Here is a 27742-nt window from a genome sequence, read left to right on the forward strand (position 1 = left end):
CAGCTGTTATAGTTATCTCACTACCTCACTGTTGTTCTATACCTGGTGCTACTTATGTACATCGCCAAATTCGTATGTGCATAAATCACCGTAAATGTATATAAGTCACTGTAAATCTCTGCCTTATTTCCTATTTTTTTATTCTTGATCCACTGTATATACCACATGCAATTTTTTTCCTCCTTTTGACCATTGAGCCGATGTGACAAGTCAATTTTTCCACTGTGAGATCAATAGTCCATCTTATCTTGTTCCTGACAATCTACCCATTACCATTTATAGCATTTTAGACCCCATAACATCAAGATTTTATCTAAATAAAAATGTCCTTGTTTCAATTTGAAAAGTTTAAGCATAACAATTATTGGGTTGGTTAACGTAATGCACCTGGGGCGTTTTGTATATAAATGTCTAATTAACCTGGCTGCGCTTGTTTTGCACAGAAGAATCAGAGCTATTCTGTCTGATGTTTAAATCTTACAGAAAAATGCATCAAAGGCAGCTGAGAAAAGGGGTTCTATGACACCTTGAGACTGAAGGCACCAAGCTGTGCCAATCAACTGACAACTGTTACAATCCTCCACCTTTCACTTCAAATTTAGTCTGTTATACAAAACACAAATGTGATTTTTTGCTGTAATGGGACAGAGTATAGAGAAGATAAATGGCCACAAGGACTTAAGCGGAGCAGACACATTTGGTTTGACATGAGTTTATTGTGCAACTCACCTGGCAAGCATAGAGATTCATGGAAATAAAAATATGCTCTGCATGCTGCAAGTGCAAGAGGAAAAGCATCCATATAGATTTATATACATTCAAGTTTTAGCCACAAACAAAAATAATAAACTACTGATCACACAGATTAGAGTACCAATAAATCTCTTGACTTCAGGAATGCCCTGTGGAGGCATCAGATTTTATTCTTAAACGTTAGAAAAATTACAAAAAAAAACAACAAAAAAAGAACAACCCAGATCTGACTCCAAACAACATTTACAGTGTATATTTTTACGTAGCACCAACCCTAGAAGATGCTTTTTTCAGATGTTGGGCAGGTCGGTAGTGAGACTTTTAAAACAAGTGCCAAAGCAGCTGCGATGAAGCTTGGCAACATGAAATCTGACATAGGTGCTACATGAAGAAAAAATGAATGAAAAAAAGGATACTAGTAAATCCCAACTTCCAATTTTACATTAAGTTACTTTTAGTAAAAATCCACATATCACCATGGAAGTAAATCTGGAAGTAGATAAATATATTTGCCATGCTACTTTAATTTGAAATTTTAATTAGAAAAAACTATTAAATCAAATAGTCACAATAGATCTTCTACAAATAACTTCTTAATCTAATAAAACATTTGCATATTACACCTTTGATCTACTTTTTTTTTTATTCAAGGAAAGTAACTAGAACCCCTCTCAGGACTAATAGAACTAGTTTTTGATGTCATCTTTTGACACTAAGGAAATAAAAAATGTGAAAAATACTGTGGCAGTAATCATCAATACCAGTAAATTTAAACATTAATACCGGAGAATGTTCCAATAAAAACAAACAAACAAAAACAAGTCACATGTTTACACAGCATGTTTTGAAATCTTGGCTCCAAAAGCCTTTTCTTGGCTGGATTGTATTTTTTCGTACAGGCACCACTATTGAAATGGGAAAAAAAAAACAGCGTAACACTGGAAGAACCTAACTGCATATAAATGGTTGCTTGAAGAAATATGTGCATCCCTTTTAACATGGCTCCTGAAATTCAGTGATTTAAAGATGGACAAAATAATATTAGCTGCCACATGTGTGCAAAACGAGAGGAGATTGCTGATACAGTGTAGCCTGGGTCGTGGCCCAGTGCGGACGGCTAGAGTAAAAAATAAAAGAAAAACTTCAAATTTAGAGAGCCCCTTCAGCTATTTTCAACTATATCCATTTTTCTTTAATCATAAAGCAACTGCTTCCACTTAATACACCGTTTTGAGCACATGAGCAATTGTGTCTTTTATTATTTTTATTATAATATGTCCAGACCTTTGGATCTTTGAGAATTTAAGGCAAATATTGATTCCCACAAATTTGGATGGCTAGACTTTAGGAGAGTGCGTTCACTCAGACAGTGCCCCCTGCTGGCGGAACCAAACATCTTCAGAGTCATGAGGTTCCATCAGCTGCACAAGTCTGTCCACTATTCACCATCTGGGCCATGGGTTCAGGGTCCGTTTCCCTGACGCAGACAACTGCATCCCCGCTGACGTTAATGAGGCACTGAGCCTAAAAGGGAATCAAACATATCAGTTCATTAACATTACAACATTAAATGTGATCAAAAAGGTATTTCATTTAAGCAAATCATTTAAAAAATGTACAAAAGGTTATTTAAGATATAATCATTACACAAAGAGGGATCTATTGTTGTTTATTTCTGCTTATCACCAAAAGGTCCTATGTTTCTGTTATATAAGAAGTTCTAAGAAACCAGATTGTTTTTCTTCATACCATCCTGAAAAAAATGGATGGATGAAACTACCCCCTGAAAACATATTCATGTGCTTTATATGGCTAAGTATTTGGTCAGGACCCTTCATGGATTATTGACTGCAGCAATATACCGATCAGCTCTTGATCTGCTGAGGTGTTTAATGGTAGCCTGGTCATGCAGGCTGGTTTACTTCATGGACACAGGATATTAGTCTGCAAAAAGGAGCGGGTAGAACTTGACTTTAAAGGCTGGACTAACAGAGTCAGTGGAAACAGTTTAGAACCAGTAAGAAAACTACAGATGTGATGCAAAATATCTTTTTTTTTTTTACTTTTAGCTTTTTTTTGTAATTCTTTACTATCAGGAAGTCCATAAACTGTAGTTAAAAGCCTTATGCTGACCTAAAATGCTGCAGCCAGAGTTCTGACGAAAATTAAAAAGAGAAATCATATCTCTCCTATCTATAGGTATGCTGCTATAAGCTTAGACCACTGGAGGACATGGGAACCCCTATTCTCCTTCATTCTATCTCTATTCTCCCACTCTGCAGAATCTTTCAGTTCAATCTCTAACATTATGCTCTCTCTGCTTTTTCCTCATAGTAGCTCCGCCTCGTCTGTTCCTGTCTGGCTGTGACTCCATCCTGGAGAGAAATATCTAGCTGTGCTATTGCCATCAACAACTTTGTTTATAGATGTTGGAGATTGGCCTGTTTTGCAGTGTAGTCCTGTTTCCTTGACTGTGACTGCCTGGATGTGCTCTCTTCATCCTCTGACGTGGGAGTTGGCTCGGAGCTCGTCTGCTTGGCTGTGTGTTTCCTGGACAGGGCCACCCATTACAGTTGCCTTTTGTATCCCTGCTTCTGTCTCCTTTAACCCCAGTCGGCCTCGGCATATGGCCGCTCACATTGAGCCTGGTTCTGATGGAGGTTTCTTCCTGTTAAAATGGAGTTTTTCCTCTCCACTATTGCTACAAGCATGCTTAGTGTGAGGGATTGCCTTCAAGTCATGAGTCAATGCAATCAACTGGTTTTCCTTAGATAGAAAACTTTGAATCAATTTGACTGTATGATCTTGTGAACTGCAAAGTGCCTTAAGATGACATGTGTTGTTAATTGATAGTGTGATTGATAGATTGATAGATAAACTGAATTGAATTAAATTAAAGAAAAGCTCTTATAGCATCCAGTTTTTTAAGTTTTAGCTTTTTTGAGATTTAATAAAGGGCATCATTGAAACATTGCTGCATTGCAGCTGCAGTCTTGACTTTTATGGTTACAGAAAAGCGCTGCTGCATTATGGGCCCGCCTCTCACGCTGAATCATGCAGTCGGTTTTAAACCACACTGACTTACGCCCTGATTAAGTCAGTCAATTGGTACTTATAGCAGGATGACTAGAATCCAAGCCCTGCTGGCAAATACCATCCCCAACTCCTTAAAGATTGGAAGCAGGAGGAAGCATTTGAAACTGAAAGATTTTCTGCTAAATCATTACTGACTGGGACATCTTCATATTGTATCCTCAAGAAACTTGGGATTCTTTTCCTCTCTAGACTCAGACCTTTATCTCCAGATGAGGTTTAAAATATCCTTTTTTTTCAGTCCTTAGATAATCCTAAGATCAGGCAGGATGCTTATGATGTCTCTGGATCAGGAGGGTCATAGCAGCTATTACTCAGGTCCTTCTGTTTGTTTCACTGAGGTTGCTAATGAAACGCTGAATCCAGTCAGAGTAAACACTCAGTGAAGCCTCCCAAACTGTCAACGATGTATTTATCCTCTATACCTTACACCTTTTTTCCACCAAACCTTCTACTAATTAGCTTGATCAGTTTCTTTATAAATCACAGATTCACTGAGGTGTGCCTGTAAAAACGAAGGTTTCCAGCATATGAGAAAAACCTTTATGTGTGGCTACCTGATTCTTGTTGGGATTTTCCATTAAAACGCAGTCCTTCATGCTGTAGGACACCACAGCATTGCCACCCAGAGCTGCTACATGGGCTCGAACAATCGCAAACACCTCTGCAATGAACGAATGCAAGAAGCCGCTAACCCCACCTTCCTGAAGAGAACAAACACATTTCATGTGAAAAAAAACAACAACAAAAAGGCAGCACAATGAGTTGCTCCTGCAGCCTTTAACTGCACCTCTCTTAACGATGTTGTCTCTCTGATGAAGAACATGTTGATGATGCCAAGGTATTTAATGATGCGCGTCCCAGGGAGGAAAGAGAGCGGTGTCATCTTCACCATGGTGACCGAACTGCCTCCGAAGGAACGGCTTGAGCGCAGTGAACGAGAGCGTCCCTCTGTCAGCGGGCTGCAGTGCTCCAAAGACGAGACTGAAGGTCCAGAGAGAGAGAAAGAGGCCAAGCAGAGGAGCGAGAGAAGGATGTGAAGGGATAACAAGAAGAGGAGACAGCAGGGCAAAAAAAAAAAAAAAGGAGACAAGGGAACTGAGACACCAGCAACCACTTAAAAAACTGGAAAAATATAAAAGCAGATATGAGCTTTGAAGCACTAATTAGAGATATCATGCAAAAATGCAATCCACTTAGTACTGGAACAGCAAGGCTTGGACACTGATAGAAAGTAGAGCATAAAACAGATTCAAACCCATGGAAAATTATGATTTATATCACAACTTTATATCCTCCATCGAGTCTTGCAGGCTAAAAATGATAAATATAGATAGAAGTTTGGGTTTGAAATAACGATAAGAGGAATATTAGGAAATATTGTTTGTTCCCTAGAAAGAACACCCTTAAATTAAATTGAGATGTTTTCACCCTTTTAGCTTCATGTTGTCCTTCCTCATTTCTTTAATTGGTCATTTCTATAATTTTGTTGGATTCAAATGTGAAAGAAAAGATGTTCTGTGATTTCAATATATAATATCTATCAGCAAGAGGTTTGCGTTGTTTTTTTTTTATCCGACATATTTTATTAATCAAGTGGCCCAAAATAATGGGAAACAGGATTTAATTTATGTTTTTAGATCAATATCAAACGATTATATTCAACAGGTGATTTTAGATTGTTTGTGAAAACATCTCCATAAATTATTCAAGTAGATTACAAAAGTTTTTTATATCAGTATAAAAAATATGTTGCTTAAAAAAAATACAAAAAAGGTTTAAAAAAAACAGCTTCATCTTAACTGATTGGAGCCTTTTCTGATACAATTCCAGCCTTTTCAGATTTTCTGAAGCTGACATATTCCCTTTATTATGGTGAATCTGATTAACCTAAATCCAGAAAATTCCGCTGTCCTCAATTCTGCTGACTTTAGTTGCAGGAAATTTGGGCAAACATTGACCTTACACTAGCTAAATGTTTCTCCAAAAGTAAAGAAAGAGAAGACAAAGTAGTCAGAGAGGCTGTGGGAGCAGGAAGGTAACAGATTCCAACCAAAGAAGTTCAAATGGTGACGGTGGATAAAAATGTTCTTCAACTACCACTAGCACTAACATAGCATAAGGCTATACACACATTGTCCGTTTATCTGGTTTCTTTTTCAGGTGAATCATTTAGGATATGTCTGGTTTTAAAGGTTCATAGAAAAAATATATATATTTTACAACCTCCCCAAAAGTAGTACTAGGTTTAAAGTATTTTTAAACATGTAAAAATAATAACTTTGGCACATGCTTATGATTTGACAAAGGAATTAATTATTTCAAAACACAATCTAGTTTGTATCCAATGCAGTCAATAATTTTGTTTAATTTCTAAATCTAAAAAAGGTCTAGTTTCTTTCTGATAGAAAGTTTCATCTTAAAGATCTGTGAAGCATAACAGCCAAAAACTTTGCTGTTTATTTGGGATCTTTGATTTAAAAAATGGCCGTAAAGGTAAAAATATTTTAGATTTATCTCGATGGCAATTATAAAAAAGAGCTACAGTGGGATTCTGTAGAAAAGTCTCAGGCATTTTCAATGCGCCAACCATAGTATGATCTGAAACATACAATAGGAGGGATTAATATTTGTAGTAATAAATTAGAATCCACTGGTCTAGAAAGATCAAACACAACTTTACATGGGTATGAATCATTTTGAGCTCACTTATATTGTTAGAGTGACATGACTTTAAATGTAGTTTTGTGTGTGGTCGGTGCACGGTGTCAAGACGATCACTTGGAAAGTGTGCGCTGCCAAGCATGTCATGCAACGGAGGTAAAAAAACAGACGGAAAACGTCTGCAGACAGACAGACCTGGGCACAGCTGTTTACAGGTGTGAATACAGTGTTTACAGTGGAATACATGAGAGAAGATTTCCGATTCTTTGGCATTTGTGAATGAGGCTTGAGACATGGAAACGGACAGAGACAGCTATGAGCCGAGCTGGGCACATGTACACAAACCAGAGAGTGAAAGGTGCTTCACTTTACAGCGCAGATTTACCTGATGCTGTTTCCATCCGTCAAACCAGGAACCTTCAGAGCCAAACATTACACATACTGTGCACAGGACTGAAAATCAAACTAGGAACTGCACCCCCACCCATCCTGCCCTGATGATTTGTTTATAGTGATCATTCAGACGTCTTTACCCGTAAAACCATCTCCATGAATTACAATATCATCAAAAGTTTCTTCAATTTCAGTAAAAATCTTATTACAGATACATTACATACTGAAAAATATTTATGTCAAGCATATATTTCTGTTTATTTTGATGATTTTGGCTTGCAGCTGCAAAAATCCAAAGGGTTTCTCTGACAATCAGAATGTTACATAAGACCAAAAAAAAGATTAGTAAAAAAATGTAATGTTAGGGTCACAGTCCTAAAAATCAGTTATCCAGTATATAAGGACATCCTTCCCCAGGTTAATAAGTCACAAAAGGTGACTGCTTAAGAAGATGGCTCTTCAGAGTGTTGCATCAATAGGAAGTTAAGTGGAATAAAAAAAGCAAAGTAGATAAAAAACAAGTGAAAAAGCAACATAAATTATTATTATTAGCAGCTTCCAACATTTAAGAGCTTGAAAAAGAAATAGAATCCAAGGAGTGAACAAAAGCCGAAATCAACTCTTCAAAGGCCACCACAAACAAATACTTTTTTCTCTCACTTAATTTTCCCATATTATTGGATACAGCATTCTGTGAACCACCATCTTCTTTATTAACGGGCTTAGTTGGGGAGGATGAAAGAGGTGTCAATTAATCCGTAGGTCTCCTTATAATATTGAAGGACACAGCATGGGCGTCAGTTTTGTATCTAAAATAACTTTTTTTTGGTCTTATATAATATATTTAAATTTTCAGAAAAAATAAATTGGTTTTCTTCAGCTATAACCATCAAAATTAGCAAAAAGAAATACTTGATTTTTTTAAATTCTGTACGTTTTCCAGATTTCTAACCAGTTTACTTAAATAAATTTGGTTTTGATGATATCATAATTTATAGAGGTGCACCTGTATCTTATAAAGCATGTAATGTTTTCTGCATTTTAGAGTTATTTGTGCAAATACGAAGTGAAATCAAGGAAATTTCATGCAGATTTTACACGAGTGCAAAGAGGGGGTAAAAGCTGCATACTCTGTGCAAAAAGAGAACGGCCCTCAGATTCATAAAAGGTTCAAAAGGCTACAGGCATCTTCCATCCTAACTGATGATTGCGATCCCTCCAAAGGGCTAGGTATGATTTTAGAAAAATCTATTCTAAATAGCCAGTGCTTTAAAAAAAATTCAAAACAACAAAACTGCTACGTCACCCCCACCGGCATGCATCGAGGGGTGTGTGAGAAAGTGAGTCGGCATGTGAAAGACTGCTCATGAAACTGTGTTCTGTATTTGTGGGTATGATCACCAGAGTGTGCTAGAGACTGTGTCCTCCTACTTGTTTTAACTGATCCTCGTCTTATGGTGTGCGCTTTCAGCCTAAGCAGCTCTAGCCAGGTGCTGCATCTGTCTGCAAAGGAACCGTAATCAACGGAGGCAGCTGGAGAAAACACACACACACACACACAACACACACACGCGCGCAACCCACACCCGAAGATACACAACAACAAGAAAAGAGGACAAAAAAAAACATACGACACACACAAGAAAAAAAACAGAAACAAAAGTAAAGAAAAGAACAAAACTGAATGAGTTCTTTGAAAGCGGTTCAAGATAACTGTCCGAGACAAGAGGATGAAAAGTCAAAACATGACAGTGTAGGAGTTTCGGTAGCAAGGAGTTGGGGAAGGGGGGAGAGATGAAACATCGTAGGGGCTTACCTCTGGATGAGACAAGTGCGTTTTCTTGGACACCTATTACACACGCACATACACACACACACACACACAAAAACAGAAACCAGAGCTTGGTAGATAGTAATCACAGTTCTGTAATTATCATCTTCTTACCCACAACTCAAGTTCAGAAAAAAATCTACATCTACAGCTTAGTCTTGCTTCTGGGATCGTTTTGGGTAAATAAAAACCACAAACTTTTACAGCTCTAACAAGTTTTTTTCTTATTTAAAAAGAAGAAAGAAATGCTGACATCTAGTTTTACTGAAAAACCAAACACAGTGGACAAGCTACTGATCCTTTACCTGTTGAATGAACCACAACCAGCTGATTTTGGCAGAGTTTTGCAGCTGGAGTGAATAAAGAGACTGTTCCTGGAGTGTTAATGAAGTATGGTAGAGGAGGAGCCTCCCACCCCCACAAAAAAAGAGTAAATAATACCTGATATTTTGGAAGAGTTGGTGGATGACGTGTCAGCGCACAACTCTAGTGAAAACTGCAGCTGATCTTCGGTCTCACTCCCACCTAACCAGAAGTGCAGAATATCATCAACCATGCCGTCTCCTCATGAGTCATTATTGAAATTTTTGTTACAATTGATTTGACATTAAAAAAAGAATGCAAGTCATGTATATTTGTTGGTCTGTTATGTAAAGTCCCAATTAAATACACGGAGACATGTGACTGTAGAGGCTAAAATATAGGAAGAGACAAGGGATATAGTATATTTTATTATAAGACAGACCTTTGGTAATAAATCTTTCAGCTGGCCTCTCTTGAGCCTGGTCCTTATCAAACGTCATGGCAACGGCTGTCACTGAAACCTACCACAAGAACAATAAAAGTTATTAAAATAAGAACTTTTGCTTGCAAATCGAAGAAATTGAGATCAATTCATTTTGGTAACGCAGAGAAAGTCTATGACATCCCACCTGAATAAGTTCTTCTTCTGGTACTGCTACATTAAAATTGAGATGACAAAGACAGCAGGGAATCATGGAGCGTAACTTGAAGTAGAAACTCTGAAAGAAGCCGGAGATTAGCAGAGAGTTAAGATCACTCACAACTCCAGCTGTACTGACCAGGGCTTATAGAGGTCAGCAACCTGTTGATGTGGGGATCCATGTGACCCTTTACACCAGGAGTAAACAAACTTATTAAGGCCGAGGGCTACTACATGAGTCATACTGACCTATGAACTGGAAGGATCAGCATTCAACTTAACTTCATACATAATAACATATTTTTATTGTTTCTGTTAATTCCTATTTTTATTTATGATATTGCCATTTTGAGATTTCTATAAATTCTTAAATACTCTGTATGATTAAAATGACAAAATTTTCTATTAAAAAAACAAGGACACCAGAATAAATAAATAAATTTCAATCTTAGCCCACTGGTGAGTTGTACTGTTTTCAGAAGATGCTGTGGGCACCCCATGAGGCCCCTGAGGGCCGCATGGTGCCAACGGCATCTTCTGCGAACACCACGTTGATGACCCCTGCTTTAGTACCTCAGCTGTGACTCTTAATTACAACTGAAGAATAACAAGTACTAAAGAATTAAGCAATGTGTAAAATATTAATGAAGGATGCACAAATAACATTAACACTTAGACTGACGCTAATAGTGCAAGAAATATTTTTTATGACATTCTTCAGTCAGTAGTTTGCAAGCAATGTGCCTTGGATCTCCCTTTAAATAAAATGCATAATAACTAAAAACAAAACTAAAATTGTTGTTTTTTGGTTTAAAATGTCCTAAAGCAGGTGCCATAAAAATAAGCTATTCCAAAACTGAAGGACTTTGGTTTCATTAAAGACTGCTGACCACTGATCTAAATCAATAAAAAGATTTTTTACCTTTAGAAGATTCTCACAAAGGTCAGTGAAGATCTTATTTAGGCTTTGGTTAGATAGGTTGGCATTGCTCAATCTCAGCACCCTAACCGACGTAAACATCTGTAACAATATTAAAAGAAGCACGTCAATCTTCCAAAATAAAAAGATGTGTTATTTTCAGAGTTTAACAGCTTTAAACTGCAGTTTACCTGTACTGCTGTGGTCCAGTTATAAATCCCAGGCATGGTCTCAGTGTTGCAGCTGTAGAAACCTGCAAAACAGAGCAGAGACAAACACAAGTTTGAAGTGGTAACATTTAACGGCTTAAACAAACAGGTCCACATCATTGTAAACTAATCTAACAAAAACCTGTGGGGGGAGACGCATCGGTGAGGAGAGAGTGGATGTCTTCCACGGCGTCAGTGTCATCGATCTAGGAGTAAAACGGCACAGTTACCATTTCCTACAGAGTTACATCCACACACGGGTGATGATTTATATACTTCCTCACCTCCAGAACAAAGGCATCTTTTTTGCCATGCGACAGATCCAATTCAGACACTTCATCTGAGCTTTCTGAGTGGGAGCGGAAAAGTCTGGATCTGTGCCTGGGCTCTGGGATCGGAGAGCCCACCCCTTCCTCTGTCAGCTCCTGTAAGCCAAGACAGACTGGTGGTGAGTATCAAACCAGGTTAGTTCTGAATCTACAGAGACTAAAACTACTGTTAGTGATACTTCTACATGCTTGTCCTGTGCAGTTGATAAAAACACAAACACAGACACAGACTTGGTGTAAAATATCAAATACATCACAAATCCAGAGCTACAGTGAGTGGACCAGGTGGGAGTTACTCATCATTGGGTTCACAAACCCCTAATCAGGAGTAGTTCTACAGATACAGCCAGCAGCTGCAAGTTGTGGTTAACTGTGAAATGTTGCTCATGCTTTGTTGAAAGCCAGCATGCTCAGTACCATGTTTGTGCCGCAGAACACTTCAGGGTCCAGGGCAAATAATTTCTTTGATGGTCAGAGAAAGACAAGAAATTTAACAGGATTTAAAAAATAATTTTTAAAAAAGCACACAGAGTCAAATACTTAGTGGCTCAGCAGTGACAGAAAAGGCAGAACCGCCTAATTATTTATCTGGTTTGATGTCACATCAAATACTTTTTTTTTATTGTCTTTAATGTAAATAGGTGTGGAATTTAGTGGAAGTTTCTTTTTTCGAATGAAATATTAATTTATGTTCAATATTTGCGTTTGATTTGAGTGCAGAGAAGAGGATTGAAATCAACACTTTTCAACAACTCCTAAAATATGTAGCTAACTTACGGGAGGGGTGATTTGATAGAGCTCCTTGTTCTTGGCAATGGTGTCGTTGATCCGTTTCTGGATCGTCAGAACGTGCTGTTCGTTCAACTCGCTGGGGGTCTTCCCAGCCACCTGGATGCCTCCTGGTGCAGGCAGAGCCGTCAGGTACACTCCTGTAGCAGACTGAAAAAACACAAATTTTCTTAAAACAGACCTAGCTCAACCACAATTTCATTTCTGTGTTTAAAATAATGTCTTACAGCCAGACCCAGCAGCATGTTCTCGCCAACACTGATCTGAATGTGCAGACCAAATAGAGCATTCATGCTCCGGAGCTTGAGCTTATTCATCAGCTGAGTGTGCAGCTCGTATTCCATGAAAGGCAGCAGGTTTGAAATGGCGGTTGCGTTCACTTCTCCCTGAGCTCTCTTTTTCAGGCGGCACAGCCTGGAAGATAAGAATCAAAGACTTTTAGTTTGCCCTTACAGACATCTGTTTTTTTTTTTTTTTTGCATGTTGTAAAGCAACAGTGCCAAAAATGGGGAACCTTTCCAATCTAGATCCCTAGATCAGAATGTATTATTATATAGCCCTCATTTCCCACATTTGGCTTTTTTCAGTCTGCCACTCTAGAGTTCTTATGTTCTATCTAGATGAAAGTAAAATAAATAAGGGATAAATGAGCTTTTATGACTGGGTAATAAGACATAATAAAAAGGTTTTGCAGTCTGGGCCGTTCTTGGCCTTTCTGGTACAGTTTTGTCAGTCCTTTATCTCACTGATGTTTGATAAAACATTGAATCACAACATGAACACCTTAAGAAAACCAACTAAAATGTAGTAAAATCTGATGCAGTCTTGAACATGTTTATATCTATTGGCAGGCTGCAGAAGAGGGATGTGAACCAGCTTATTAAATCAGTAGTTCAAACACCTAACTAATACGTCATGCACCTGCCTTGATATACTTTTAATTAAATGGCTATTAATCTACCTAAAGAGTTTGGGTTTTAACATACAGCTGCATGGTAGTAAATTTAAAGATTACAGACGGATTCATTTTAGTCATTAAAAAAAGGAAACCTGCAGGTAGATTCAGTAGACGCAGCAAAATATAACTACTAAATATGATGTTCAATATAATTCATGTTACAAACTACATCAGATTTATATGTATAATTGTGGTGCGTTAAATTATCATGATTTACAGCTTCAATCAAACACAGTGAAAGCAGGTTTTAGTCCTTTTGGTCAGCATATTCATAAAGCATGGCAGCAGAGGAAAAGATGAAGTGCATAATTTGAGAAAAAACTAAGTGGATAAAAAAGAAAATAGTTATTTAATTGGAAACTCTTATCATTAAAGCACCTGTGGCCATTTCAAAGTGTTGTCAGAGTTTCTGCTGTTTTACCTGGCCTGAATGAGGCAGCCTTTCCCTGTAACAGCTGCCTCTGTTGGCAAGTCGATCGTTGTGAATAACACATCAGGAACCTTAAAAAAAAAAAGTTTTTTTTATTTATTTATGTTTTCATTCTTATTTTTCATTCTTTTTCCAGGTTAAACAAAACTCAAACCCTACTATTGCTTTTTTGCTAACTCTTTTTCTACCTTTTGCCGCCTGCAGTTGTAACAGTAGGTTAGCTGGGCAGGAAATGGCATGTTGAGCTCATCATAGGGGATGTGACAGAAGCCACAGCTGGGAGGGGAAGGATCATCAAACCTGAGGAGCAAGCAGACCTTCAATCCATCAGCCCTCAGAAAAAAAAAGCACAGAATTAAAACTAAAACTTCATCTAGGAGCTAAAACTCAACCTGTGGTCAGTACTGCCCATGTCGAGGCAACCTTCACGCATATACCGCGGATTCAGGATGGCGGCTGTCCCTGATGCTGACAGAATGCAAACCTCTTCACTGTGATGAGGACAGAGAGAGGTCAGTTTAAATGAACAAAAGTGAGGGTTAAGAAAAACAGTATAGCTTTTTTTTATTATTATATACATGCATGGTGTAAAGGACATACCAGATGCTTGTATTCTCACTGTAACCTATGACAGCGTGGCAACCGAGAGCTTTGGCATGAGATTTAATTTCCTGGCGGATCTCTTCCCACCAGGCGTCACGGGTCTCCGGTTCATCTGCAAAAAAACATACAGTAGTGACTCAGTGAGCTTTAACAGAACTGGCAAAAACTTATTTAACTTTGATATCAAACTACAACTGAGATTATAGCAGAGACAGACTTTGCAGCTAATCTGAGAGCTTTAAGTTACAGAAAACATCTCTACGGTCAACAGAAATCGGATTTCTTTCTGTTGATTTATGAATTAAATGGTGAATCAAAGCAAGCGGAAACCAATAGTCATTTTATAAGACAAAGGGAAAGTGAAAAATGGTTGGTGAGAATTTGGGAGTGATGAGGGTATTGTCAATGATCTGTCAAGGGATTAAAAGGGCTTCATGTCATGTGTGTAAATAAATGTAATCAAAAACATTTTTGTGTTTTTACTTTTAAGGAGAAAGAAAACCTAAACTTCAGACGTATTGAACCTCTGCCCGAAAACAGGGTGCTTTTCTCTGTCCATTTCTTTAATTCTTCTCTATTTTGCCGTTTCTACCATCAAGAAAGACCGATTATCCAGTTAAAAGGGGACTATAGTAGGGGTGTAGAGCTTTGGTATTACCCTGAAACTTCCAGATAGAACTTTGTGGAGGAAGGATGAAAGCTGGCATAGTCCAGTTATCGGTATCATTGATATAAACATTTTTAAGAAGTTTCAGCCTTTCAAAAACTGATGTCGCATTTTTCCTGAAGCGTTAAAGCTAATTTATAGGAAGCGGGAGGAAATGATGATGACCAAAGTTTGCTTTGAGGGACATAGAGTAAAGCAGAGCTGCTCCTTCTTTATCTAACCACCAACTTCTGCTCAGCAGCTACAATTCTTCCTCGTCTACAAATGTAGCTGTTGATAGATATTTATGGTTGCAACACAGTCCTGGCATAGAAGTCAAAGTACTTTTAAAATAAATGGCTTCTTGGCAAAATTATGGCTCTATAACTACCCTTAGGAAGCAATAGCCAACTGTTTATAAGCAGCTGACTACCGAATAACTGCTTATGCAGTAAACCCACATTATTAACAATAGGGCTGGGCATTAATCGTATTGTTTATCGCGACAAGTTTCTAGTCAATCAAATTCCAGAAACAGATAACATTTTTAATTTTTCTATTTTACTTTCATTTCAAATTTGAATAATATGATGAAATGCGGTTACTACAAGATGTTTCGTCAAATAAATCATACTTATTTACATAACTGGTGTCCTGAAAACGCAGATTTAAAATTAGCATATTCTTTATGAGTATTATTTCTGATTGCTGTAATAAGCAGTCACAGCAACAGTTACCTTAAAAAAAAAGACTGAAGAATTCTTTTTTTTTATCATCACTTTATCATTCTCACAATATTGCAAGATAATCTTTATAAGATTTTAAGTGCATATTGCTCCGCCTAAATGAACAACATCAGCTTCTTATACTGAGATATTTCTTGCATTAAGTTCAAAAGCTCATTTGTGCGAGGCCTACTGATTTATTCAGATGCTCATTCAATTTTTTGCAGAAGCTCAAGTATAACATTTTTAAATTTGCAAAGTTTACTGACAAACCACAATGATAACTATTGATATTAAACTAGATAGAATAAATTATTTGTAATGGTTTAGTTTCAATTTTGTGAACCAATGGCACTTTAGTTTGCTCAAAGTAACTGTAAACACCTGACTGAGGGGCACACGACAGACAGCTCAAGCAGGTTTAAAGGTTCAGGGTAAATTTTTTTTCTTGGGAGAAACGTTTAGGGCAGGCTAAAAAAAAAAATACACCTCTAACTATATCCTATGGCAGGAAAATATACTGACAAAAATGCTATTAGTTCAGAGTACAGTTAAGGTATTAAGCTCATTTCATTCTTTCTCACTAGAAGATAAGCATAATTATATTAAGTTGTATTTCTAATAGTCTTGTCATTTCTTTCACGTCTGGTTTTTCATACTTTATGCTTAATTACAGCAAAAAGAGTCGTTTTCACACACATGTCTGCCTGACACAGAACACACGACTTTAAAGAACTGAGCTACACAACACCACTACCTGGGAGGGCAACATGCGAATGAAACTTAACTGCTTGGTGAGATGGAGGAGAGGAATGAGGGAGGGGTGATTAACTAAAACAGATGAAGAATAATGACTGATGGCCAGCCATCAGATCCTCATTGTGGGTTTGGTCAAACCAGCAGCAGCATGTCATTCAGGCACAGGCTCACCAACGTGCACGCTCATGGCCATGTGTGCACGTTCATGGCCGAAGAAGGGCCATATTCATTCACTAAAGTCCATCAAATTACATTTTTTACAGTTTTTTTTCCTTGCTTTTCTTAAACTCAGCTTTTTTCCATCAAAAGTATCGGTTCTAGTATCCATCTATCCATCCATCCATCCATCCATGAATACGGCCCGGTGACTAAGGGATGCACATGCCCAGCAGATGGCTCTATGTCAAAGTGTAAACCTCCTAAACCTCCTCTGGTCTAGACAGGTTTTAGCAAAATGCCAATTCAGGAAGCATAACAAACAGCGCCAGGCGAAACAACGGCAGGGAGCAGCTCTAATGTGCAGAACGATGAGTTGATCGGGTGTGTGCTCGCATGTAGAGTGGCCAGGCTGGATGGGGTGGGGTGACGACACAGAGCATGCTCAGCTTAGCACACACTCACACAGAATCAGGAGAGGAGGAGGGCAGCTCAGTGATTTCCATTTTTAAGCTTTCAGGGAAAGTTTTTTATTTTATGGATTGATAGCTGAGCTAGCAAAACAACTGTGATGGAATTGCAACATTCATTGATTGCTTAAAAGGACACCACAAGCCTAACTTCACTGAGCTACCATCGCTCTGGTGGGATGAGAGCAGTAAAAGGGGGGGAAATACCTGCGGTGACACTATTCCAGTCTAGCAGTTTGTATGAGCGCGTGTTACCCAAGGCTGGGCCAGAATACACCGTTAGTACAGAAGAGAGAAAGAGAGAGAAAGAGAGAGAGAACAGAAGAGACAATCTAACAAACAAGCACAGCACAACAGCAGCACTCCACAATCACTAATGCCATGACAAACTAACGACATCGGCTACTGAAACTACCCTAGGGGAGACTTATGTAGAACAGAGATGTCACAAAGCTTCAGGACCGGCTATAATAATGAAGAGACGAAGCAATACGGTACAAAACCAAGCATGCAACACAAGTCGACTCGAGTAGAGGTCAAGTTACACAGGACAGCAGCCCTTTGGAGTTGTTCTTCATAAATCTGGGGTGTACACATGTTAAAATGGTTATTAAATAGCTACCAAAAAAATCCTGTAGAAGCAATCTTATGCATTAATAGATCAGACGAGGTGGAAAGGACTTAAATGAGTTCAAACAGAACCTCTGAGAGGGAAACAAATTGGGTTCCACCCAAAGTTTTAAGAAGAACTGGGCTAAAAAACTAAAGGCAGTAAATACCTTTTATATCAGCAATTATTGATTTGTACTTTTCTACCTATTTAACACCAAGTTTAAGTTCTTACCCTAAACTTATTTAAAACATACCCTTTAAAAAGTAATCTGCAAACAACCTTACTTAATTTGGCTGTGAGAGGTTGAGAAGCTAAATCCTCTCCTTTATCCCCCAAGTTTAGAGGAAAAATAAAAAATGTAATTAGAAATTTTTTATATCGATATATATCAGGGGTCAATCTAAAATGTATAGTTTATTAATTTATTGCCCAGTTCTCCTTTTTACGGGAAATATTTGTTGGTGCCAGATGTGCTGATCTGAGTATTAAAGGGGGTTTCTTTTATGACTGTATCTACAGTTTACAGGGATAAAAAAGGAAATATGTAGGAAGTTGTAGAGATAACAATTTCTATTTGAGGTTAGAAAGCACAGGAAGGAAACATAACCAAATCTTTAAATTACTTCACAGTAATAAAACTGGGTAAAACTCTTTGTTCTGAAATGTGACTTTTTAACTCACAATATAGTGACTTTCTAAGCGAATATTTTCCAATAAACTGTTGCTGCTCTGCATTTATTTCGCTGGCAGCTCCGTTTCTCTGAAGGCGTCGGAAATAGTAGATTTTGAACAGGTGAAGAGAGGAAGAATTGGCAACCCTGATGCCTGATGGTTTATCCAAAGTGTTTATTTCAAGACCTAGCAAGGATCAGTGTGTTCGTATGCACGGGTCACTGCCATTAAATAAGCTTGCAGTAATTTACTTCAGCGACAAATATACTGAATTAATGACAAATAATACACCTAATAAACACTCAAGGCGGTACATCATATTGAAGAGATGACATGAATTCACTTTATTGCAACTTGCAGCCAGCATAAGTACACAACACAGACTCTAGAGCCATGCACCACTATGTCCACCCAGCTAAAAGTTCAGCCACTAGAGCATATGGACACAAACACACCCGACACCCAACCAAAAGGAACATAAAGGTTTGGTCATACAAAGAAATATTAGAATAGAATACGGTGAAAGTTGTCCAAATACATGTTTTCATCAAAGTATTAATCCTCATAGTATTCATCCCAAGAGGAGCAACTTTCACCTGTTTCATTTCTTTCTTACTACACATTGCTTTCTGGCACAAGGACCATACATAGGAAAACTACAAAACACAGGAGGAGTATGGGCAGCATTGACTATCAGCCAGGGAGAACGGGACCAGACGCACTGAGTACATGACACACTGGGTCAATGGAGGAGTGCACTCACATCCTATTAAGAGGGCATCAGACTGGTGTGGGTTCCTGTGAACTCACCAGGGTTGTGTATGCGATCCAGTAATTTAACAGACCGAGCACTGACCACTCCGCCAACATGAACCAGGAAAGCCGGTGGAAAAGAGGTCAAAGTGAAGAAAGGGAACTCCTGTGGAAGAGGAAATGGGTCTGTTAACAGTGTAAAGGGGAAAAAAACAGTTTTGCTATCATTAAATGAATTATAAAGTTAGCTTCAATGTTTTTAAACTTAAGGTAGCCGAATATGTACTAGACATCAACCCTTATGGTCTGAATTAAACACTACAGGGTTAAATTGATCAAAGGTTTGCTTTACAATTGTCCTTGAAACCAGTCTTCTTATGAGTGCCATGTGTTGGCTTTGGTAAAAGCCGACTTGTTTCATGTGTGAACATGCAGAGCAGAAGGAAAAACCACATGCAAATTTCCTCCCAGAGGATTCAACACCTGCTACAATAACTCATACAGCCGTGGATCGACATACATTTGGAAAGGATTGGGAAAATTAGTTATTAAAGTCAAGAAATGTGAAATTCAGAGTTAAGACGGAAGAACACAAACTGTGTTCTTTTTGGCTGAGGATCAGCACTACTGATAGCATGCTGGATTACCTTTACCAGAGCATCTGGTACCATCCAATAAGAGATTATTAGAATTCATGCACTTTCATACAAATGACGCAGGAAAATTCCCTCTTATCAAAGATAGGAAAAGTTGTGATTTCCAACCATGCAGGATTGGTATGAAATGAATGGCTTAGGTGGGCAGTTTTCAAGGTGGGGGGGATCTACCACTACTTTATTTTGTTCCTTCAAACAGATCTTTTTCCTACTCAAAGCAAAAAGATTAATATGAGGTGAATTATAGAGATGTACCGAGAAATGTGCTGGTGACTAGAATCCTGGCCCTGACTAGGAACCCAAAAACTCGAAATTCTAGATTTCTACCAACCAGTGAACCCAACCAAATGCAGTGAAACTCCTCTGTGTGGATCTTAAGCCAAGTACAGGCCAAGGTGGCTAGTTTAAAAAGGACATCAGACTAGAGCTGCAACTACCGATTCTTTTGCAAATTGATTATTCTGTCAATTATTACTTTGATTAAGAATTGTATAGCCAAAGGTCCCTTAAAGAAGATTTTTATGAAATTAAACCAGGTAAAACTAAAACATTTCCACTGGAGGAGTTCTGGATAGAGCATATTGACAGATGAAAAATATTTTTATCTTAAATGAAGAATGTTAAACATTTTTTCATAATTTTGGTATTATTGCTGCTCAAGCTGGGTCGCTCTTTCAGATACAGGTAAGTTTTCAAGTCGCTATACTCCATTTAATGATTATTTACTAAATTAGTTGACTATTATTACAATAATCAAATCATCAGATTCATTATTTCAGCCCTACATCAGACAGATAATAAGAAGTAAAGAGTTATTTAAAAGACTTTCAATGTCATGTCAAGTTCATCTATTTGGTCTCTGTCACTAAACATGGTTTCTATGGAAGAGTGGCAACCTTACGGAAATGTGAGTTAAGGTAAGGATCTAGAATTATGTGACTAAATGATCACTCATGTTTTTTTTGAGTTCAACATTCACGTGTTCACTCAATAAAAATGTTATACAAACAAAATGAAAAAGTTTAGAAGATAAAAAGTCAGGATGGCCTAACCACACCAGCTAGTTTTACCACTATGGGCTGAATTCAGTAATAATATCCTCTGCATTCAGTCACCAGAATGTTTGTCCCACTTTTCTGTGATATTTTTTTCAGTACATTGATTCATATCACTTTACAACATCTCTAAAACATAAGAGTTTGGCTTTGACTTTGTGTGGGACTTTCAATTATTTAATATTTCACAAATCTTGTGGACTTCGCATTCTATTTGGGCTCATTCTAATTTTTTAACATTTCCTTCAGGCATCCTCTGATAGATAATAGACTGCAGAGTGCAGAGGAACCAATATTAAATATTAATAAGCATTCACACCAAAAAATAAATACTTTCTATGGTGTTCCTATATCTTCATTTATATTCTCCAGGAAGAAATGGAAACAGTGTTGGCTGATCAAAGGAGCCACAGCTTTCTTCTCGGTGCATCTCTAGTTGTTAAGGTTAGTGATGTCACTGTTTTAGCTAGCAGAAAAATAAACAGGCAGATTCAGGATAATTGGAAAAGTAAAAAGATAAGATGTGTTCAACATAAATATTATAAAAGTCACTCACACACACAGTCTGACACATCCCATGAGACTTGAAGAAGAGGCAACTCTTAGCTTCTGGCCCTCTGGGCCCCGTTTCAGAAAGTGGGCTTCTATTCTTAGTAGAGCACAATTATCCTGAGTCAACTTGTTCAGCTCTATGATATGCAGGATTTTCAGTTTCAGAACAGGTGATATCTATTAGCTAACTCAACTCGAAGTTAAATCAGCTCAGATTTCATAGCACGGGTAAGCACTGTGAGAAGCCCAGTCAATGGACTAAAATCAATAATACTATCGGGTATTAAAAATGCATCTAATTGCGAACTTAATGAGTATTTGCTCACTGCTCACTGCTATCTACATTAGGATTCTTACCAGGACATTTTGGTGCAATAGGCCATTACTCTGAAAAATGTGTCAAACTCCACCGACAATAAACCATATCCTTTTTTTATGAGTTTTTTTATGGAACTGGGGCCTTCTTGCTTGTGCATTTCAATGATCTCTTTAACATATTTATCTTCTTATTTGCACATATACATGAGAAAACTTTTTAAGGACCTTGAGTCAACGGTGTGTCAAAGTGTATCACCGACCTGCCCCGCCACCTGAAGCGACTGATGGTCAGAGTGTTTTTTAGCCACTAAAACCTAGTATCATTGCTGCTCCGGTGCATTGCCCCCTCCCCTACTGAGGCTGCAGGTGGTCAAGAGCGATTTCTCACTGGTTAAGTCTGATAGTTTGCAAATTAAGGGAAATATGAACGTTGCAGCAGAGAGAAGAAATAAATTGCTTTGTCTAATGATAAGTTTAACAAATCCTACTACACACCATGGTTGGTTCAAAGAGTGACTTATAAATGAACTCAGGATAACTGTTATCAGGCTTTCTGAAACCAAAAACCCTGGATATGCAGGAATTTACTCCAGAACGTATTCTGAGTTCTCACTTATCCCTCTTCCTGAAACGGGGTCCCAACATGTTTGTGACCATTTGGGTCTTGGTGGGAGCAAAATGAACAAATACAGCAAACTGCGATTTTGCTGAACCCACATCTACCCTGAAAAATCTACAAACAGTAGAGGAGGGTCAGGTTAGGAGTTGGTTGAGAGTGATTGGTGGTGGCCGTAGCTTATTCAGCAGGTTCGAGGAAAACAAAGGGCAGAGAGTGAAGGTCACACTGATGGGACATACCCTGGCGTTTAACAATAACCCAGAGGAGGATGCTCCCTGAGATGCACAAGTAGCCAAGAGGACAGAAAAGGGAACGGTTTTAAACAGGGCACACCACTTTTATACTTTACCAGTGCAAATTAGGAATCTTTCACAGAGTGCAATGTGTTTTGTGACCCAGCACTCACATCTGAAGCAGATCAGATTGGCAACACAATTTTGAATGTTAAAGCACCAAAACGGTCATGCTAAGCATGTGGAAAAGGTCAGTACTGTAAAATACATATGAGAGGGAGCAGGAGTGTTCGGAGTCACTGTACCCTCTGTTCCAGAGCAGTCTGCGTTTGCTGTCTGAGAAGGGTCTTCAAGGGCCCAGCCTCCTTCCCTGCGCTGCCACCGCTGCCCATTCCTAATCACAGAAATTACATTAGATTCCATTTTTGCAAACAACATCTGAACACATCATAAAGAAAACCAAAATAATTTTTTGCTTCATAGCGTATAAACTTAGTTTATGGCTAAAGTAACGCTTTTTTTCTTCTTACAGAATGTTCTGGGCATGCTGGGGTATCTTTTCTTTTAATGCCACTCAAAAAGATCTCACATAGACCTGTAGCTGCTGTTGACCCATTTCTATAAGCAACTGGATGACACACAGCAGTCCTACTATACCGGAGGCTGCCAGCAGCAGGTCCTCAGTGAAGGACACGCTCTTTCTCAGCAAGGCAGAGTCTGAGTGGGTGCAGGAGGGAAGGGGCGGGGTGGTTGCTCTGAGGCCAGAGCCATGACCACAGTCCGCCGAGCCAAAACCAGGAAGGGACAATGAGTCTGCAGAGAGGACTGGGGAACTGGGGCAGAGGAAGATCCCTGGCCTGCGTCTCCCCGACTGGGGCTCCTCTATCCAGCAGAAAAAAAAAAAAAAAAAAAAAAGATGGAGGGGTGCACAGAGAAAAACAGATACAGTGAGAATGGACAGGCAGAGAAGAATGGAGTGGGAGGAAGTATAATAACAGTGTGGGAAAGCAAAAGTGAACAGAAGCAAGGAGACGGATGGAACATAAAAAGTCTGGATCCTGCAGGTTCTGAAGGGGAATACAGGACTGGTACCACAGACACTGAGCTGATTAAAAGGATCAAAAAAAAAAAAAAACAGGACTGGACTTAGCTTTATAGAATCCAATTAGTTTATTTTTCATATCAATTAATAAATGAATAATAAATTAAGATTTTAGTTTTATTTTCTGTCACATTTGATATCAAGTGTTTAGCAACGACGACCATTTACTGCAATCAGGTTAATTAAAAACAAGAGTAGTCATTTATCTGAATTGATTAATTAGGTGTTCTTAGGCTCTCAGTGTTCAGGCAGCGGTTCTTACAAAGAACAGGAAATGATGAAACTGGATGGACTATACAGGCCTTGAAAATATTTGGACATTATGGTGACAGTGATTATAGACTTTAAATTTTAGTAAAGAGTTTTAGTCAAAGAGTATTTAAAGTGAATACAATGAACAGGTGAGGAGAACAAGCTAATTATGTACCAGTAGTTCTAATTCAAGAACTAAAATCTCAATGAGGGAATATCTCTAACAGCAGATTGTTTACTATTTTCTAAAAAAAAAAAAAAGTGGTATGGTCATCTTAGTTTAGAGTTCACATAAACGTGGCGCAAGACAGAAACCTTTTAGCTGCCAAAAAATGAATATTTCAGGAAATAAAAGCATCTACATCTAATCCAGCTGCCTCTAAGGACTAAAACTAAGTATTTAAGAGAAAATGATTATTGCTGTATAGATTGATCTAAAGAACAGTGTTTGTCTTTCCACTAGGCTGAAGGTAGCCAAAAGTTGCTAATTATATAACTTTAAAAGTTGCAAACTTTGGACAGATCAGCAAATATTAAGATATATTCGGCTGCACAGCAGCGTTTGGTGAAAACCAAAGCCAGCAGCTAAGACTGAACAACTCAACCCAACTACTAGGCATGGTGGTGGGGAGAAGAGATAAGTTAGGCCTGATTTGAAGCCAAAGGATCAAAGAGCTGATCAGTACAATCCATTAAAACTGTAGAAAAAAAGGTCTACTTCCAGCTTCTCCTAATCTAAGGTGTAAACATTAACATTTTTATTCTTTTAGGGGGTTTTTGTCACCCACACTCTGCCTGAAGCATCCATAAAAAGAGTCAAAATGGGGCAGAGAAAGAAATAATCACAAAACGTCCAAAGAAAGACTTTTCAAAGCTCAACAGAGCGTGTATTTTTACTCATTTCATAATATACATAATAAAAAAGTGACTTAACACTTTTGGAAAAAGGCATAAAAAGGAAATATTTTTTTGTCCAAATACATCAGAGCCAAAAAGGAAAATGAGCAACAAAGAGGATCAGGTGAAAGAGGAAAAGGGAGAAGGAAGTAAACCAAATGATGGAAAGATGGAGGAAAAAGGAGGAATAAAGGTTAATGACTGCTGGTCCACTCCTGAAGGGTCTGGAGGCAGCTGTGCTGAGAGGGGTCTTCAGACTAAATGCTGTTCAGCATTCAGTTCATTCATTAACTCAAAGTGCAGCAGCTTCTGAGCTGAGATAACATTAAACTGCATGATTACCTACAGCTAAATATCAGCATCTTACGGGACCACCAAACTAAAAAAAATACTGTTTTAGTTTTAATTTAAAAAAGAAAATGCAACCATTATTACTATGGCTGAAAATGTATATCTTACAGCTTTTTTAATATCAGTTTTTTTAACAGAAAAAAGTAACAAGTGAACAACATCAGGTGAAGGTGTCGACAGACTGAGAATTGGGTATAACCATTTGAATCTTTTAAAATTACAGATTTTAAAACATAAGATATTTTAAAAGTCTCAAATCTACCAATAACTACATTATCACTAGTTCTAAGTAAACTAAAGTAAAGCTGCTAAGTGCTCTCTTAATTTAAGAGTTTTAAGTTGGGACGTCTTTGGTAAAATAAACAGCCCAGTACAACAACAAAATGTATTATTTTTATCAATCTATAGATAGTGATGGGTGATCCTCTAATGATACCCAAGCCAAGGCTGTCTGCAGTTTTAGTAAGTGAGGGTGGTTTTCTTAAAGGGAAGGACTAAAGTATCTGCAGTCATTTAGCAGACTGAATGAAAACACCTAGAGCCCTGTTGGTCAGTTCTCGAAATCTCAGGCAGCAATATTACCTGGACAAGTTTTACCCCCCAGTTAAAGGAAAATAAATAGATCAGTAAACAGCAGTGCCTAAAATCTGAATTAAAAAAAATAAACAGTTGATAAAAAACGATAATGATAATTAATAAATGGTATCAAGAACCGATGCCTTTCGAAATGATAACCTTTCAATTCTCCTGGAATCCTTCAAATATTGTATTTTCGATTCCTAGTCCCGATGCCCAGTCTGCTGACCGGGAAATAGAACATCCCCTGTTAACATTAAAGAAGAATCCACCGTGGTATGTGTGCAATCAACTGTTTAATGTGGCCTTCAAACATGTGTAAGGTAAGCTCCCGCATGGAGAGCAGAGCCTTTTCCATACTTCTTATTTTACGTCTTAACAGATCCCAGCCTTTATTTCATACGTGTTCTCGATAGAAAGAAACGCACTTAAACAGATCTGTCGAATTTATGAATAAATGAAAGTGTAACTTCATCAATTGCTTATTTTAGTTCATTTAGGATCTTTTTCATATAATAAAACCCGCTAACTGAACGATGGAGTATGAAATCTGATCATTCCTGTCCACAAAAGAAAAACATCACTACTCTCATGTCTAGTTGAGTGGAGCTGAGGTGCAGTAAACAACACTGAGAATCTAAGCTCAGCCAGGATGCCTTCCTCTTGTGCTGCTTTTTCCTCCAGGCTAGCACCCCACTGCAGTCAGAATCAGGTTGATAAAATAATAAAATAGTCTTGTATGAAATAAGTAGCTGAAGCATCTGACTGGATCTGTGTTAATGTGTTTTAATGAGAGTTTTAATAAGGCTCCATGTGAAAAGTAACTCTGTGAAAAGAAAATTCATTAGATCATATTAGAGTTTATAGTTTATGATACTTATATACTGGTTGAAAATAACTGATAATTTGAAGTAAAATTTACAGAAAATGACATGGCTGTTCAAGGAATTATATTTAATTAAGTAATGCAGACTATTTCATCCAGACAGAGCTCTGGTTAGCCAGCCAATTTAAAATCCTACCCTTAAGTTACAGAATTGTAATCGAGAATCAATGGGAACTGGAATCGAAACTAGGAATCAGAAATCATTAAAATTTAAATAACACAAATTCTCGTACCCTACCTTAATGATAAATGACTTCTCTCACAAGCTAGGATAACACTGAGGGACACATATCAGGAGCAGGTTTTGAAGGTAGTTTAATATTATCATTTTTGGAGTCAGTCTGAACCTGCTTCATGCACTGCAGCATAAAAGCAAAGTTAACCTCCCAATATGTTTGTTCACTTGTACTTAACCCATTACTGTTTGAGCAAACCAAAGGTGTTTCCCCAAGTCATTTAGTGAATGCACTTGATCAGAAAAACATCTAATAACTGATAATGTTGCTAAATGTAATGATGACAACATAACTTGAGCACCAGCTTAACCTCCTAGCCTTTAAACTGCTTCAAGAAGCCTCACCAAATATATGCGCAGACAGCCTGAATGCACGAAACCTAAATAATTAGCTAAAATCGCCTGCAGGTCTTTACAATACTGATATTCATATAATAATAATTCTATAATGATGCAATAAATGTTATAGCCCTAGACGGGACTGTTTTAATCACAAGGAAAATCAACTCTGATCAAATTTGATTGAATTTTACCACCAGAGACGAATGGTCATTATGCTAGTCTCCTTATATCCTGATTAGCAAACAATGTGTGCGAATACCAGGTCTGAATATTATCCATGCGACATAAATTTGCCGCACTTCTGGGACTCTGACCCCAGCTTACTTTGAAGCTAGAATCAGGCCCGTGCTTAATGGTCAATAAGAAAATTACCTTAAAGAAACAACCACCCTCTCTTGAGACACAGTGCTTCTAACACCACAAAATAAGTGGGGGGGGGGGGCTAAAAAAAAAAAAAGAGAGACCTGGTGCATCTTTTTAGAGCAGAACAAAAAGATTCACCAGGCCACTGAGGACACGAGGGAAGCAGGATATGGCTGAACAAATATTCACAACACAATTCACAACAAACTAAACCAAAAGGGTAAAAAAATAAACATGGCATTCATTATGAGTAAAGAAAATAAATACAAAAAACCCATCACCATAGCAGCACCAGAAGTTGATGTCAGGAGTACAGAGTGATGATAATGAAGGAGGGGTATGGGCAGAGTGTTCTTACCCGTCTTGGGCGTCAAACTGAGGTCTGTGTCTGATGATGAGGACTGACGGCTGCATGGCTTGCAGGGAGAGAAGGGGGGAGGAGAGGAGGAGGAGGTGGGGAGGGCTCGAAAAGGGGTAGGCGGGCCGGAGGACGAGGGCAGATCCTCACCAAATACCGGCCTGCCAGGAAAACATGACACACACACACACACACACACACGTACACTCGTCAGTCAGCGCCTCACTCTTTGGAGTGTT

The 27742-nt window shown here is 38.1% G+C and overlaps 1 protein-coding gene across 13 annotated transcripts in view; it reads right to left on the bottom strand.

Annotated features, from left to right (window-relative positions):
* Nucleotides 1–696: 696 nt before the first annotated feature.
* Nucleotides 697–27742, bottom strand: part of c2cd5 (C2 calcium dependent domain containing 5) — a 39121-nt gene continuing 12075 nt past the window's right edge. The window contains exons 8-31 of one of the 13 annotated variants that reach the window (XM_038268770.1): nt 27504–27664; nt 22799–23023; nt 22447–22535; nt 18766–18874; nt 16878–16931; nt 13912–14026; nt 13704–13802; nt 13500–13611; nt 13303–13382; nt 12151–12337; nt 11912–12073; nt 11552–11596; nt 11090–11230; nt 10948–11011; nt 10788–10849; nt 10600–10698; nt 9667–9756; nt 9480–9558; nt 9176–9259; nt 8720–8752; nt 8335–8436; nt 4637–4830; nt 4404–4550; nt 697–2277 (exon numbers count right to left, since the gene is read on the bottom strand). In XM_038268770.1, the coding sequence (XP_038124698.1) occupies nt 2158–2277; nt 4404–4550; nt 4637–4830; nt 8335–8436; nt 8720–8752; nt 9176–9259; nt 9480–9558; nt 9667–9756; nt 10600–10698; nt 10788–10849; nt 10948–11011; nt 11090–11230; nt 11552–11596; nt 11912–12073; nt 12151–12337; nt 13303–13382; nt 13500–13611; nt 13704–13802; nt 13912–14026; nt 16878–16931; nt 18766–18874; nt 22447–22535; nt 22799–23023; nt 27504–27664 (2653 nt within the window). In that variant the 3' untranslated portion in view covers nt 697–2157. Of the gene's footprint in view, nt 2278–4403; nt 4551–4636; nt 4831–8304; nt 8437–8719; nt 8753–9175; nt 9260–9479; nt 9559–9666; nt 9757–10599; nt 10699–10787; nt 10850–10947; nt 11012–11089; nt 11231–11551; nt 11597–11911; nt 12074–12150; nt 12338–13302; nt 13383–13499; nt 13612–13703; nt 13803–13911; nt 14027–16877; nt 16932–18765; nt 18875–22446; nt 22536–22798; nt 23024–27503; nt 27665–27742 lie in introns of all 13 variants that reach the window. The other 12 variants (XM_038268769.1, XM_038268777.1, XM_038268774.1 and 9 more) reach the window with 12 other exon arrangements.

The sequence above is a fragment of the Cyprinodon tularosa genome, unplaced genomic scaffold, assembly GCF_016077235.1.
Source record: "Cyprinodon tularosa strain WSP-4 unplaced genomic scaffold, ASM1607723v1 ctg71, whole genome shotgun sequence".
Classification (NCBI taxonomy): domain Eukaryota; kingdom Metazoa; phylum Chordata; class Actinopteri; order Cyprinodontiformes; family Cyprinodontidae; genus Cyprinodon; species Cyprinodon tularosa.